The sequence below is a fragment of the Anthonomus grandis genome, chromosome 5 (assembly GCF_022605725.1).
Source record: "Anthonomus grandis grandis chromosome 5, icAntGran1.3, whole genome shotgun sequence".
Taxonomy (NCBI): Eukaryota; Metazoa; Arthropoda; class Insecta; order Coleoptera; family Curculionidae; genus Anthonomus; species Anthonomus grandis.
In genome coordinates, this window is record NC_065550.1 from 12501676 (window position 1) to 12517640 (window position 15965).

At 31.7% G+C, this 15965-nt stretch overlaps 1 protein-coding gene across 1 annotated transcript; it reads right to left on the minus strand.

Moving 5' to 3' along the window:
- Window positions 1-8401: 8401 nt before the first annotated feature.
- LOC126736938 (uncharacterized) lies at window positions 8402-12946 on the minus strand. The gene is made up of 2 exons (XM_050441604.1): window positions 9135-12946; window positions 8402-8702 (listed from the first exon to the last, which is right to left on the minus strand). The coding sequence occupies exon 1, from the start codon at window positions 11636-11638 to the stop codon at window positions 10607-10609; it is 1032 nt and encodes a 343-aa protein (XP_050297561.1). The 5' UTR covers window positions 11639-12946; the 3' UTR covers window positions 8402-8702; window positions 9135-10606.
- Window positions 12947-15965: the final 3019 nt, after the last annotated feature.

Sequence of the window (15965 nt, forward strand, 5' to 3'; positions counted from 1 at the left end):
GGATTATATGCATTATATTTATAAGTTACTTGCTATTTAAGTTTTCTTCGTAAAAGTGTAATTTAATTAAAAAGTGTACATTTCTGTTATAATCCATTATCTTACTGCCGCTTCTAGCGGTTACTATGACAACCATCATGCCCAACTAATCAACAATCCTTGGGCCGTGTTACTATACGGCTTTTAATATTAGGCCAAATTTAAACTGCCAATATTTCGGAAACTATCAATTTTTGGACTAGATAACCTTATACAAAGTTAACCTTATTTTTAATTATCTTTATGAAAAAATTATAAAAATAGGGGGTTTCCATTTAAAAAAATTGACTTTTAATGATTTTTTCATTTTAATTTTTAATGCTAGTTTTTGACCCCCCTGTATCTTTTTTTTAGCCAAATATTAAAATAGTCTTTTAAAGTGGTTCTTTCTCTAAAATAAAACCAAAACTAACCAATAATTAAAGGCTACTAAAAGGGAGTAATCGGTAATTATGTTAGGCCTTATAAACATAGTTTTTCACATGAAATTAAAAATATGTCAAAAACGGTTACACTTAGGTATAGGACATTATACACAAAATATATTTAGAATTTCACGTAAAAGCCAAAAATGTAAAAATATACAGGGTGTTCCATTTAAAATAACGAAGTTGACACCTACTTCCGGTATAACCGGAAACGTCACAACTGTCAAAATATTTTAGTTGTGTAGCCCCCATCGACTGTGCCATGTTGCCAAATTTTCAAAATTTTTGAAAAATTAGTTTCTGAGATATCGATCGCGTCTATTCGTCGTGAGACACCCTGTATGTACTAAAACTGCCCATTCAATGGTAACTCTATTTCCTACGCCTCTATTATTAACAGAAGGTTGTGGAAAATAGGGTCGAATTAAATCTATTAGTTGTTGTGTTTAAGAAAGCTTCTTGATATACTAATGAAAACCTGGTATCATAAATAATATATATAATAACTAAAAATGCCTGGTATGACTATTGGTAAACAATAAATGAAACAAATACGTTTAAAAAAGGATGCTGCTACATTATGCACGTATTAAAAAAGGAAGAAGCTATATCGTCTGGTGTATACGATATATCCAAGCGTGTCGTCGACAAATCGTTAAAAACTAGGCAATCCGCAAGACACTTACGACTGAAACGTTTATTTAGAATCAGTCATATCGAGTAATCGTGTCGAATCGTGATTTTAGAATCCCAGTGTTGTATGGTGAAAATCGGAATCGTATATCGGCCATCTTGCTTGGCAAAATTGACAGGGAGCTGACAGACAGTTGTTGACATTGACTGATAGAACATCATTTGTCATTGTCATACCATTTGAGTTTGTTTTTCATTTCAATGAATGCCAGCGTGGGTTGAGTTTGCTATTTGTTTTAAGGATGTTATTTTAAATTCATAACTTTTTTCCTAAAAAGTTCTCTTTCAATATTGGGAGTAGTGTTTTAATTAATTTGCGGCAAGCAATTCCAGGTTTCTGGTAAGAAAATCTGATTTTATTTATTACTATTATGTTTTTGTATTGTCAATCTTTAGTCTTTAATAAAATCAAATTCAGATGATTTCAATGAAGAAGTTTCACTTTTCAAGTATTTAATTTTTAACTTGATTATTATAAATACATATTACAAATTTTCTATTCAACAATTAAAAACTGATTGAAATTTTTCTGACCTTGATGTAAGAGTATGTATATTTTAAATGTTTCTGAGAAACAGTAATAAAAGATTTTTTTAATTTCCTTCAGTTCATATTACAAGAAAGACTTTGAGCTATAGAATTTCTTCTGATCAGTTCTCCACAAATTTTAATAATGCTGATACCCCTGGCTTTACACTACAATACATATTTATTTAAACATTTATTTTGTCTTTTTTTACATGAATCATTTAGTACATTGATTTATAAGGTTTGCACTGTCTATTTTTTTATTTCCTGCTCGTATCATACCACTTCCTGTGTTCACTGAGACAAGACATAGGTATAGCGGCCAAGAGACCTGAGCACCCGGAATGGATCAGAATTAATGTTTTTCTTACAACATGTTTTTTAAAGAGTATCTTTTTATTTTATGTAAACATCTATCCTTGAATTAAGTTTTTAGTAATATTATAGTTCCAAGATATGTTGTTAGTATTATAAGAGACCAACAAATTATATTCTATGTAAGTGACATATGTTTATACTAAAAAGTTGTTTTCATTTTGAAAGAGTTTATTTCGTTTTGTCGATGGATATATTGTTTCTTTCGATAATACTCTGTTATAGAATTTTTAATTAATTTTAAAAATTAATATGTAGATTATAATTTAAATAATTTTAAAATCTGTTTAATTTCTCTTTAGGAAACAGATACAAGTATATATTAAATAAGAATAATTCATCCTCTATTGACTCTATGTGTTAATAAAATAAGGATATTATTAACCTAATGGGAATGCCTTTAGATGTATTATGAGAAAATAGCACAAAAATGTTGAGCTTTTCTAATCTGTATAAAATTAGGGTAGTTCAGTGCTAACAAAATAATTTTAAACATTTTTAGATTAATTCTAATTTATATAATGCCTGTTATAATGAATTATTGAATATTATGTATATCACTTTAAGTTTTTTTTTTCCAGGAAAATTAAATAATAAATGTATTAAAGCAAAAAAAACATTGTTTTATTTCCATTTGTCCAATTGGTGATATGTCGTACACTATTGTTAGTACACTTTCGTAGATTATTGCAGTAAATTAACCTATTTAGATTTTTAAAATAAAGCTGAAAAGTTTTATTTTTGTTCAGATCAATATCTGATGCTAACACCTAAACAAAAAGGCTCTTTTCTCTATGAGTAACCTATTTGATTAGGCGTTTGCTTTAGATATTACGATTAAATGATAAGATTGTCAGATTAAATAGAATGTGATTTCCCGCCTTAATTTGGCCACGCCTTTCTACCATTTCGATTGGTCCAATTAGACACGTCAAACTGTCAAGTTAGTTACAACTGTTTCCGCTGCCAAGCGAGAGGCCGCTAGCTGATTTGTCAGAAGAATTTCTTTCAGTTTGTATGCAACCACCACTTCTCTAAGTTCTCTATATATTTGTGTTCTGTGTTTTTAACGTTACGTAGGTATTACAGTCGACACATTGCTTCCTGGCCTTCCTACACCAATTCTGGGGAATATGGCTCCAAGACGAAAGCATAAAACATTATCTTTAAAACAAAAGCTTGATATACTGAACAGATTAGAACGTGGCGTGAGTGGAAAAGCCTTAGCTAGTGAATACGATGTAGGCACATCCACAATTTCGGATATTAAAAAGAACAAATTCAGCATTAAAAGGTATGTGCCAAGGTTTATAAAGACGTCTTATTTTTACTATGTTTTGTATTTTATTTTTAGTTTTATTAGCGGTTGTGATAGCGTACCACAAACTAGGAAAACACTAAGAAAACCTGAATATCCCAGAATGGAAAAGCGATTGTTCGAATGGTTTTGCAGGCAACGTTCCAGACACATTCCCATATCATATGAAATTTTAGCAGCCAAAGCAAAGCAAATCTACAATGATGTTTATGGAAATGAGAATTTTGCAGCCAGTCGAGGTTGGATCGCAAATTTCAGAAAAAGACATGGTTTGAGAGCTTTAAAAATTTGTGGTGAGAAATTATCCAATGACGAAACTACTGTTGAGCCTTTTAAAAATATGTTGGCACAGAAAATAAAAGACCTGAATTTAATTCCTACGCAGGTTTACAATGCTGATGAATCAGCGTTGTACTGGAAAATGTTACCGGAAAAAACAATTGTTCGTTCTCAAGAAAAGACAGCACCGGGACGAAAAATAAGTAAGGAGCGGGTTACTTTCCTGACATGTGTAAATGGAGATGGTTCTCACAAATTGAAAATTCTCGTCATTGGAAAAGCAAAAAATCCCAGAGCATTTAAAAATGTACCCATACCGGTAGGTACAAAAATTCCTGCAATGCTTGGATGACATCTGCAATATTTAAAGAGTGGTTTCATAATTCATTTATTAGGCAAGTAAAAGAGTATTTAAGAAGCCAAAATCTAACTGAACGTGCTCTTTTAATCATTGACAATGCCTCAAGCCATGGATCGCCAGAAGAACTGAGAAGTGAGGATGGCCATTTCCAAACAATCTTTCTTCCGCCAAATTGCACAGCATTGCTGCAACCCATGGATCAAAATGCCATAAGGTTGACTAAATTGTTTTACCGTAAGAGCCTTTTGGCGCACATTTTATCACAAAATGAAGAAAATGTTATCCAGGTATTAAAGACCTTAAATCTCAAAACTGCAACATACTTACTGAGCAATGCATGGTCAAAACTTACTGTAGAGGTTTTACAAAAATGTTGGGAAAAAGTAATTCCAAAAGGAACGGTTTTTGGTAATGATTTAGAATACGAAGCCGATGATCTGATTTCGCTAAAGCAATTACAGGAAAAGCGACAACTTGGTATTAGATGAGATAGAAAGCAACGAAATGCATTATAGCAGCAGCGAAGAATGTGAAGATGATTATGAAAATCAAGGGAGAGAGAAAGGAGTCAAAAATGATGAAGCAGTGAAAGGCTTTAATTTATGCTTAAAGTGGGTTGAAGAAAATCGAGTGCCATTGCATGATATTCTTGTTCTGATTTTGGAAAAAATGGCTTTTATGAAAAACCAAGAAAAAGTAAAGCAAGCAAAAATTACAGACTTTTTTAATTAGCTTTATTATGTACCTACTACAAAGCAAACATGTAATTTAGTTTATCCTTTTAATTTGTATGTTTTTCTCGTTTATCACATATTTGTAGGCAATTTTTTAATTATATACATATAATATTCCCTAATAAAAAACATATATGTATGTAAAAAGACATCACGTTTCAGTAATCCGAATTTTTCCTTAATCCGGATCACCGTCGTTTTTATTAGTCCGGACTATCGAGGCTTTACTGTATATAAATAATAAGCTAAGTGAAGATGGTTTTCACTCTGGACTTTTTATTATACTTTTAATAAGTTTATTGGACATTAACAGCGCATTTTATTAAAATATCCCTTAGTTTCTTAATGAACACACATTAATGAATATACACAATATACACATTAATGAACACATGAGTGCTTATTTTAAGGCGGAATTTATGAAAAATCAAAAGTATAGTGCTTGGCGAGGCTTAATGCTTCTAGTAACGAACGTAAGTAACATTATTTTACCTATATGTACATATTTATGCTTATAACGCATGACTGAAAGCAAACTAAGCTAGTAGATAGACGCTAGAATTGTGTACCATGATAAGATCACCTTTCGTCGACTCACTTAATTTACTTTCAGTAATGTGTTATAAGCATAAATACTGGGTAGTTTTGTACTCTTGCTCTGCCTCTTTTAAATAAATAGACTGTAGTCGAACAACTATTAGCTCATTTTTAACTGAGCTAATAGTCATTCCATTAACTTCATACTACGGCATAATTATTTAAAAACTTTTCTTTTTGTTTCAGGCATGGACATATTGTAATGAAGAGCACAAGAAACCAAATTTAGATGTACTTCATTGAATATTGGTGTCCCAATAATTGGAATAACAGGCCTTGGGCCACAATAAGTCCTAGGAGTAAACTTTCATGTAATTTTATAATGTACATATTTTAATTTTAGTCAAACTCTATTGTTAAGCAAAATTGATAAGTTATTATTTAGCAAATAAAAACACATTTTTTTAATTAAATCTTCTAAGCGAAAACTCATTTTATTCAGTAGATGAATTTTTAAACTTTCATTTCATTTAAACATGGGCCTATATAGTGTATCCGTAGTTAAGGTTTTAATTTTATGAAGAATAACATTTTGTAATTATTATTGTGTTACTTCATATTTTACATGCAGCATTTATAATCATATATGTATTTTTTATTTTGTTGACTTGTGGAAATACTTTGTATCTTGGCACCAATAAATGAATTTGAATGGAATTTTGTTTTGGGGGTCGTCTGTTGAGACTATGGGTGTTTTAAGGGCACAGAAATGCATCATTAGATGTGTTTTTGGTTGGTCAGCAAGAACTGGGGGTTTTAACTGCTCCATCTTTATATTTTTTGGCATGGGTCATGTTCAGGGCAGTAAAAGCCTACCGCTCTTTTCCACAGTGCATTAGAGAAATAAAGTGTGATTAGAGATCATTTTGTTAGCAATAAAGGATATTATTATTATTTATTTATTTATTTATTTACGGAATGTCCCCATTTTAACAATATTACAAAATAAATTATATCCTTACCCTAAATGTACATAATTATTCTGCAATCAACAAATATATTAATAATATATAAATAATGAACTTAATCTATTAAATATCCAAATTTTCTATAAATCAACAATATATCTAGAAAATTTACCATAGTTAATAATTTACCATGTATGGTGACATTCAACCACAAAAAGGGACGTCTCTTTAAGGACTCTGATAACAATTCAGGGCAATCAATAGGATTATTAATCAACTTGTGAAGAAATATCATATCACACCTAATTCGATAGTCCTCAAGAGAAGTCATATTTAGCCGTGACTTAGTTCCAATAAAGACTCATCTCGTACATTTAATTGCCAGGCACAAGTCCTGAGAAATTTATTTTGGACCTTATCAAAACTGTAAATATGGTTAGCATAATAAGGGGACCGGACTATGGAAGAATAAGTCATGACACTACGAATAAGTGTAAGGTATAAAACTCTGAAGGCAGCTACTGAAAAGTCTTGAGTATTTCTAGTTATAAAACCAAGAGTGAGATGGGCTTTACTAGACAAACTATCTATATGTATGAAAGTCAGGGAACTGTCAAACAACAACCCACAAATCTTTAATTAGCGATACCTTTGAAAGTATATTACCATTTATGTGGTAGTCAAATGGGACAACTTTTCTAGATTTAGTGAAAGAAATAATAAAACACTTATCCTTATTAAGATGTAAACCATTAGAGACAGACCAATTATATAGAGAATCTATGTCTGATGTATCATCAGGCAATCAGACATGTTTAGAATTTGTAAAAATAGCTTCAGGTTGTCTGCAAATAATAGGAATTGGCAAAACTAAAAATATCGTTAATAATTAAATTAAAAAGTAGAGGCCCCAAATATGACCCCCGAGGCACCCCTGAAGTGACCAAAATAGGAACTGAAAGTGAACCCCTTACATTTTTTTTTTCAAGTACTTTATTATCGAAAATTTGGTACATGTACACGAATTTTATTGACAAAGCTTCAGAAAATAAATACAATCAAATCAGATTTTACAAAACAAATATAAAAAATTTATACAACATATAAAATGCCTAAAAAAAAAATGCAAGAGAAAAATGTTACAAACAAAATCTTTATAAAACAAAATATATGCATGTAGACAAAGGTAGCAGAGATAAAGGGACACATAAAGGTAGGTTCAAAATTAAAATTAACAGATTAAAAGCTTAGCATCTACTACACAACATCCTGAGCCTTAAAAAAGTCTTCAATCGAATAAAAGGCTTTTAGAAGCAAATATGACTACAGTTTACAACGAAACTGGTGCAAAGACTGAACACTTCTTAATTCCACGCTAATGTGATTATAAATCATTAAACCGCGATATATAAATGAATCTTTGATAGATGTAAAATGAGGAATAGGAAGGGGAATATTATTAATCTGTCTGGTAGGATAACTGTGATGTCGGATTGGAAAGCTGTTCTTATTTTTGAATATTAAACTTAGAACATTGAAAGGCTAGAAGTAGCGTGCCGTGGAACTATGGGCAGGTTTGTTTGCTTGCAACATCTCTGATGCAATGATGCCAAGTGCTTATAGAGAAATGGCAAAAATCACTTTATAATATCATAAAAATTTTCAATTGTTTCCGAAGGCACAAAACAATACTACTGCTCCCCTTTAATAAAATATCAAGCATTTTTTAAAAATAAATTTGATAAGATACTCTATATCGAAGTCGATATAAGTTAAGTAAATGAAAATAAAGTACGAAGAAACGAGAAAAGAATATCAAGAATATCAAGAATATTAATCTATTTTAATTATCCATACGTGTCTATATTAGCTTCACTGTTTGTACTATATACCATTTTGAAAGCTAAAGAAGTTTTTGCACTCTTCAGGAAAGCTACCCCTGTAGCTTTAAAGGGTAAATCACTTGGTAAATTAACTGAATTATTGGCTGCTGTGTTTTTAACCAGTGCATCAGAAACCTAGTAAAAAAAAAGTTTTACACACATACCTAATTTAATAAGTATTAGGTATAAATAAATCTTATATGAGTAACACTAATACTTTTTGCGAAGAAGCTGTATGTTTTACAACATAGCCCAAGCACAAGTTTTAAAAGGTTGTTTTTTTAGCTTACATAATGTAGTAAATAAAAGCATGCAAACCTTTATCAATAATTCTAAGGTAAAATATACTCATACCTATAAATATACTAGAAAAATATATTTAAAAAAATTACCTTTGAGGTAGAGCTGATTTTTTTAATAAAGTCTGGCTACTGATAATATTATCTCCCTTATATCACTTCTAAGGATGTGATCTGAACAAACAAATATGTTCTTTTTAAATGTGTTGATTTCCATTAATGAAACCCATTGTTCCCTTTGGGCATAATCATTGGGCAATCTATAATAAGTATTTGATATTTAATCAAAAAGCAGAAAAAAATTACAGTAATAAATTAATATGTGGTGCCAATTACTATATATATTATTGAAAGTTGAAATAAGGTAAAACAAAAAAAAAAATATGGAACAAATTTTAAAGAAAGACAAAATTAACTGTATACATAGATATCAAACTAGATATAGGTATTATGCATTTTTTCTGCCAAAACAAAAAAAAAAACATAAAATCCTGTACTAAAATCTTTTATAGCCTATTAATAGATGAATATGTTCAAAAAAATATTTAGATTTAAAAATATAAATATGTTGGTATTTTACGCACACTTTCACATTCAAATTTTTATTAGGTTTATATCTATAAGATCCCCTATTCTACGTTTATAATGATGGTTACCCCATGATGTGATGTTATGAAAGTATCGGTACTTACTTGTGAAAAGATCGGCTTGAATCACGTTTTTATCATGATGCGGCATACACGACACAAGTTTTTGCCATCCTAGCAATTTAAAAAAACACTAAAACGTGGCCTTTTTTCCTTTTTAAACCAAAAATTAAAGAAAATACACGAATCCCGAATATAAACAAAAAGCCGTTTGACAGATGACACAACGCGTATGGTTTAGGCGCTTAAGCTCCGGTGTTGTCGCTTCAAATTTTTTAGAAGCAGTTTTAGGGATAAGAATGTTAATAATTTTGTTTTTTTTTTGCTTAAGGATATTATATTTATTCTTAAAATAGGTTAATTGTAGTATTTATACTTTTTATTTTAAATTTTCCTATAAAATATAACAGAAATAAGTTAAATTAACGTTATAATGTTTGTTAAAATATAGCTAAAAATTTCCTCCGTTGGAAATTTGTGTCGACTTGACAACAGAGAATCGGCAAATATGTTTGTAAATAAAACACCCCTCTTGCCCCTGTGCACATGTTGGACTCAAACAAAGTTGTTGTTTACTAATTCTAGCCTTTCAATGTTCTAAGATATTAAACATGCAGTTTCCAAAATAAATAATGATGGTAGGGTCAAAATACGGCTCTCTTTGAAACTTCTGACAGCCCTCTTTTGCAGCACAAAAACAGACTGAAACAGATAATTTGAACATGCACCCCAAAATGGAAGAGCATACCTTAAATGCGACTCGAACAAAGCAAAGTACACATCACGAGCAACATCTCTCCCCAGTTCATGAACGGTTGCCCTAACAGAGAAGCAGCCAGAAGCAAGTTTTTTATTTAATTTTATTATATGGTCAGAAAACTTTAAATCTTTATCAATGACTAAACCGAGAAATGCAGAATTGTCTACCATGTCCAATGCGTTCTCACCAAAATCAAGACTCTCAGCTTGAAAATTGAAACCAATAATATGGGACTTTGACATATTTAAGCAAAGTTGATTGGAATCACACCATTGCTTTAATTTCAGGAGATCGGCTGCAACATCTCTGACAAGCTGCTTGGGATCTTTATTCGACCATAAAACTGTTGTGTTGTCAGCAAACAATGTAAAATGTCCACATATGCTAAGAGTAATAAGATCATTAATGTATACAAGAAATAGAAGGGGACCAAGAACTGACCCCTGTGGAACACCACAATCCACAGACTCCCTACTAGAAAAGTCACCATTAAGGTACACAGACTGCTCGCAACCAGACAAATAGCACTCAAACCACTTCAGTGCAACACCCCTAACTCCATAAGCAGAAAGCTTCTGAAGCAGTATCCTATGACTCACACAATCAAAAGCCTTGGACAAGTCACAGAACACCGCCGCAATCGCCTCTCTTCCATTAACACCCTGGACAAGAAATCAAACATAGCGTCAGAGGTGCTTTTCCCTGACAGAAAACCAAATTGTTCATCTCGAAGAACCACTTCCCCCAGAAGAAACCTTCAAAGACGATCCTTCATAAGTCTTTCAATTAACTTAGATGAAGTAGACAAAATTGAAATCGTCCTATAGTTGGATGGACTAGAACGATCACCACTCTTATAAAGAGGCAAAATTTTTGGTAATTTTAGGCAAAGAGGAAATGTGCCCGACTGAAATGAAATATTAATAGCATCAGAAAGAGCCTGAATAGCACTCAAAGGAAGTTTTTCCAATAAATTCACTGAAATACCATCGTCACTAGATGCCCTTTTCTTTTTCATCGATCCTATAGTGCAAAAAATCTCCCTGGGAGTAGTGGGGCTGAGGTAAAATGAGTTTCCACTAGTGGTAGGTAAAAATTTGAGAGGGTCATAAGTGGAAGAGAGACCCTTTGTGAGGATATCAGCAACTGAACAAAAGTACTTATTCAATATGTCAGAATCAATCTGCACTTCGTGAGAGCCATTACTTCTGGACACAACCTCATTAACAATTGACCACGCTTCGCGTTGCTCATTGGAGGAATATTTCAAACGTTTGGAATAATAGAGTCTTTTCGCCTCATACACAACTTTCCGGTAAACTTTTCGATATCTCGAGAATAGCGGCAATACAAAATTATTTATCGGGTAGAACTTTTTTAAAATACCAAAAAATCTAAGATTACGACCAGAAATGCGAATACCAGGAGTTAACCATCTTTTCCGGTCCCTATATTGATCTTTTAATGGGTGAACGGGAAAGTATCTATCAACTAACTTTGAAAGAGATGCGTGAAATGAAGCAAGAGCATCTTGCTCACAAAATATTGAGTCCCAATTAAAAGACCGACATCCTGCATCAAAAGACCGGAAGTTCCTTGTGCTGTAAATTCTACCCAAACCTCTGGATTTGTATCTTTTTCTGAATGGCACCTGAACCAGGATGGCATTATGATCAGACAAAGCTGGATCAAATACATTACAAATTACATTCTCCTGTATATTGGAGGCAACATAGTCAATGGTTGTTGATGTGGTACCTGTTACACGCATAGGGCTGTTAACATGCATAGAAATATTAGGAAAGCAAATTAATTAAATCCAATGTAGCCCTATTCTCCCCATCTTCAAAATCTATATTAAGATCGCCAGCAAGAATTATAGTATTTTTAGGAGAAAATTTTAAAAGGAATTGTTCAAGCCTATCTAAAAAAGTACTTATACTACTATTTGGGGAACGATACATACACACAATATAATAATTGGCTTTACCAGAATAAACAATTGAGAATTCAAACTCATTTTCGACACTAAGATCATCAAAATCGCCAAAACAAACAAAGCCGTCGCAAAAACATTGATACACAAGAGCCACAGTGCCACCATATCCAAGGCCAGCCCTACAGAATTTGGAAGCTACAGAGTAGCCAGGAAGGGAAATTGGTTCCTCATTTCTCAACCAGTGCTCAGTAAGTAAGACAATGTTTGGAAAATTTAAACTGTCTAAAAGTATATACAAATCATCAGATTTACCGCGCAGTGATTGAATATTCAAAAGTATAATAGAAATGCATGCGTGAAAGTTGCCCACCCTAAAAAAGAAGAATTAACCAAGGCATCAGCTGAAGTAGAGTTAAGAGTAAGAGGAGAACTATCAGAGTTAGAGCCACTGGAATGCTTATCAAAATTTACATTAGATAATGGAACGGGGGAGAGTACAAAATTTCTTTTTAATGCATAACTAACAGTAACAAACAAAACCAGACGAACACAAAGAGCACTCTTACTAATTCTAAATTTATTATTTTGAGATACATTAACAAATTGTATCCTTTTATGTAGGTAATTATTTAGCCAAGAAAGAAACCACTTAGGGAAACCATAGCATCTTAATTTAAAAATGAGCAATGAGTGGATGACTGTGTTAAAAGCCTTCGAGAAATCAGTATAGATGGAGTTGACCTGATGACCCTTCTCGAAAGCCCTGAGAATGCCAAGTCATGATATAATACAAGGTTTGTAGAAGTAGATTTACCCTGCCTAAACCCATGTTGTTCGTTGATCAAGAGACCTCTACAATGCCAAGTAAGATATTTGTTCAGGATAAGCTCAAAAAGCTTAGGGATAGCAGATAACATAACAATGGGCCTGTAATTTTGTATACCATCCCTGTCACCATTTTTGAATACAAGAGTTATAAGCCATATAAAGAAAGTTTGTAATTTTAAAGACAAATTAAATAATTTACACAAAGGTCTAGACAAACTATAAACACATATTTTTAGGAAACAGTCAAAGTCAAAGTCAAAAATAGCTTTATTGTTACATAACATCATCTGTTGTTAACAAAGCATTATATAAAATCTTAAAGATGGTTGACAACATAATCTTTTACAAAAATATAAAAATTTTAACAATTCTTACATACATAGAATATAGAACACACCCAAAGAAAGGGTAGTAAGAATTCACATTACTCTGCACAAAATTCTTCACTGTCAAAAGATTGTATTTAAAAACTCGTCTACAGAATAAAATGCTTTAGCAAGCAAGAGTTTCTTTATATTTTTCCTAAAACGTTTTTCACAATTTATTAGCCTTATATAAAGGGGTAGGTGGTTAAAAAGCCTTCTGCCCCCGTATACAAAAGAGGACTTAATCTGCTCACTTTTTGGGATAGGCAGAGGTAAAGAGAAGGTTGTTCGGAGATTGTAACCCGAGGAGGGGGGGCCAAGTTGATGGCCATATTTTTTGTGGATAAGACAAACAGTCTCTAAAATAAAAAGGCATGGCAATGTCAGGACAGAGTGTTTTAAAAATAATGGCCTACAGGGGCTACGAAAGGGAGCTGCACACATATAGCGTATGGCTCTTTTTTGCAAAATAAATAGAGAGCTGAACAAATAGGTAAGAACATTATCAGGACCATAACTCAGTTTGTCCTTAAGACCAAATATAGATTCAAAAACCTCAGAAAGGGTGAACTGGATAAAAGGCATGTCGACAGAATTTGCTACTAATTAGTGAGATCAACCTCATCAGAGTAATAAACACTAGAAAATAAGTTAATATCCTCCCCCGAATCTGCTGAAATACCATTTAATTGCATAGCATTTGGGATACCATGACTTTTATTAAGGGAGTTAATATGATTCGAAAATTGTGTGGTGTCAGATTGAATTGACTCATTTGAGTTAGCAATGTAAGATCTATAGCATTCCTCAGTATGAACTTTACATTGAGTATGTAGGTTAGCAAACAGGATATAGTCTTCAGCTAAGTTAGTACTTTTGAATTTAGCATGAGCAGTCTTTTTTGATAAAATAAGATTCCTTAATTCTGGGGAAACACACAAAAATAAAATAAAACTAATAAAACAAATATACAAACTTATACAAATCAATAATTTTATGTGGTCAAAAGTATGAATAAATAAACAAATAAACAAAACACTACATAGCTATGTCTGTGTGTGTGTGAAGTTAAAATTAAGTATTAAAAAAATCATTTACTGAGTAAAATGCTCTCTAAAGTAAAAACTGAACTTTTGTTTGCTCCCTTTATCATTTGACCTGCATATAAAAAATCAAGCATATTCAAAAAAAGTTTTTACTATTGCTATGGCATATATTTATTGGATACAAACTTTTTATTTCGAAAGAACATGTTAGCTATGAGGACATTGCTCAGTGTTCCTTAAATTTGAAACATTAAGAAAACAATGGTTAAACTTTGATGTAATTTTTATATTCAAACTTATCAACAACACTATTCAATCTCCAGATAAGTTATTTGTTGAGATAACATAGGAAAATAGCATGTTTTACTTCAATTTTAATCAAATCTTTGGTTAACTGTCTCCTTTTAATAGATTTATTTAATGTGTCTCTTAATCAATTAAAATCTAAAATGCAACAAGTACCTATTAATGACAATTTAATATATTAGGATTAGGTAACTATGTAAGTTTGTCTGAAATTGTGTAATTCATTTTTCATTTTATCATAGAGTCTAAGCTTTTTATTTTGTCCTATAATTTTATAGTGCTATATGTAATTTTTTTAAGAAGTAGCCTATTAATTCAATAAATAAATAAATGTTATTCATCTTTTTATATTCCTGCATTCTGAATGCAGATAAGAGGAATTTATAAGAATTCCTGTACTGATAAAATTGTAAAGATTCACTTGCCACACTTGCTTGATGAATGCCTAGTAAATTTATTATTAGTTTACTATAAAAGCAAAAGCAAAAAATTGATGGGACATGATAACAAATTTCTTAGATGACCTTTAAAATAGTGAGAGAAAGTATTAATTTTTTTAAGAGGAGATTTTAGACCTTATTTATCTTTATGTATTAATTTCATTTTGAGGATATAGGAAATACAAAATAGATTATAAGTGAAGGGAACTAATTTATACACTAAATGTAGAAATAAAATAGAAAATAACTTTGAAATATGGAACCTACCTTTTACAATTACTACTCATTATAGCAGGCATGGTTAAATCTTCACTATTATTTAAATCGCTACTAAAGTTTTCGGAAAAAGTCATAAACATAATTAACACAAACGGAACAGAAAAAGAAAAACTCGCGCTTTTTATCTTCGATTTTTATTTAAGCACAAGAAGACTTAGAAGTATACTCCCAATTCTCACAAGATAAAATATCTGACTCACGTAATACAAATAATTTGAAGTTTCCAAAACCTGAGCGTCACTGCGATGACAAATGACAGTATCACTAACCAATAATACATTTGAAAGGTGTTGCTCAAATAAAGCTGTTTCTGCAATAAAAGAAAAATATCAAGACAGCGTATTGATAACATTTTGAGCTAACCGCACAGTCTGGCCACTGTGAAATATTTAAAAAGCCACATGGCTACGCTAAAGAGTTTGTCTATTATTCTACAGGGTGTTACAGAACAAGGTTGCCAAGCGTCCGGGACAATCCCGCTTTCTGGTAATCTGTCCCGCCTTTTTCTAATGTCCTTAGTCTGCGTTACCATGCCTAAATTTAATACTATAATATGAAATTCGATAGAGAACCATAAGAAGATCTTAAGTTCAAGTTTATAGCATCCTGCTAACTTGATTAAGATTTGTTTAAGGCCTAGTTAATTAAACATTCAGCTATTGTTTATTTTTATTGCCGACTTTTTCGCCTTGAGGTGTTATGTTGCTCTCTTTTTAATATTTTACTCCTGTCTAATAAGGAATATAATATATCTCTAATAAATATGAGTATGAACTTTAGTGATATGGTTAGAAAAGTAACATGACTCAAGTGTAATAATTACATTGTATTCACTTGTGTATCGGTTTCACGGGCGTTCCATAGGGCTCGGTTCTGGATCCAGTCCTTTTCTTGATCTACATTAATGATATTG

Coding starts and splice junctions, on each gene's coding strand:
- LOC126736938 (XM_050441604.1), bottom strand. CDS start 11,638: ATGCATGTTAACAGCCCTATGCGTGTAACAGGTACCACATCAACAACC.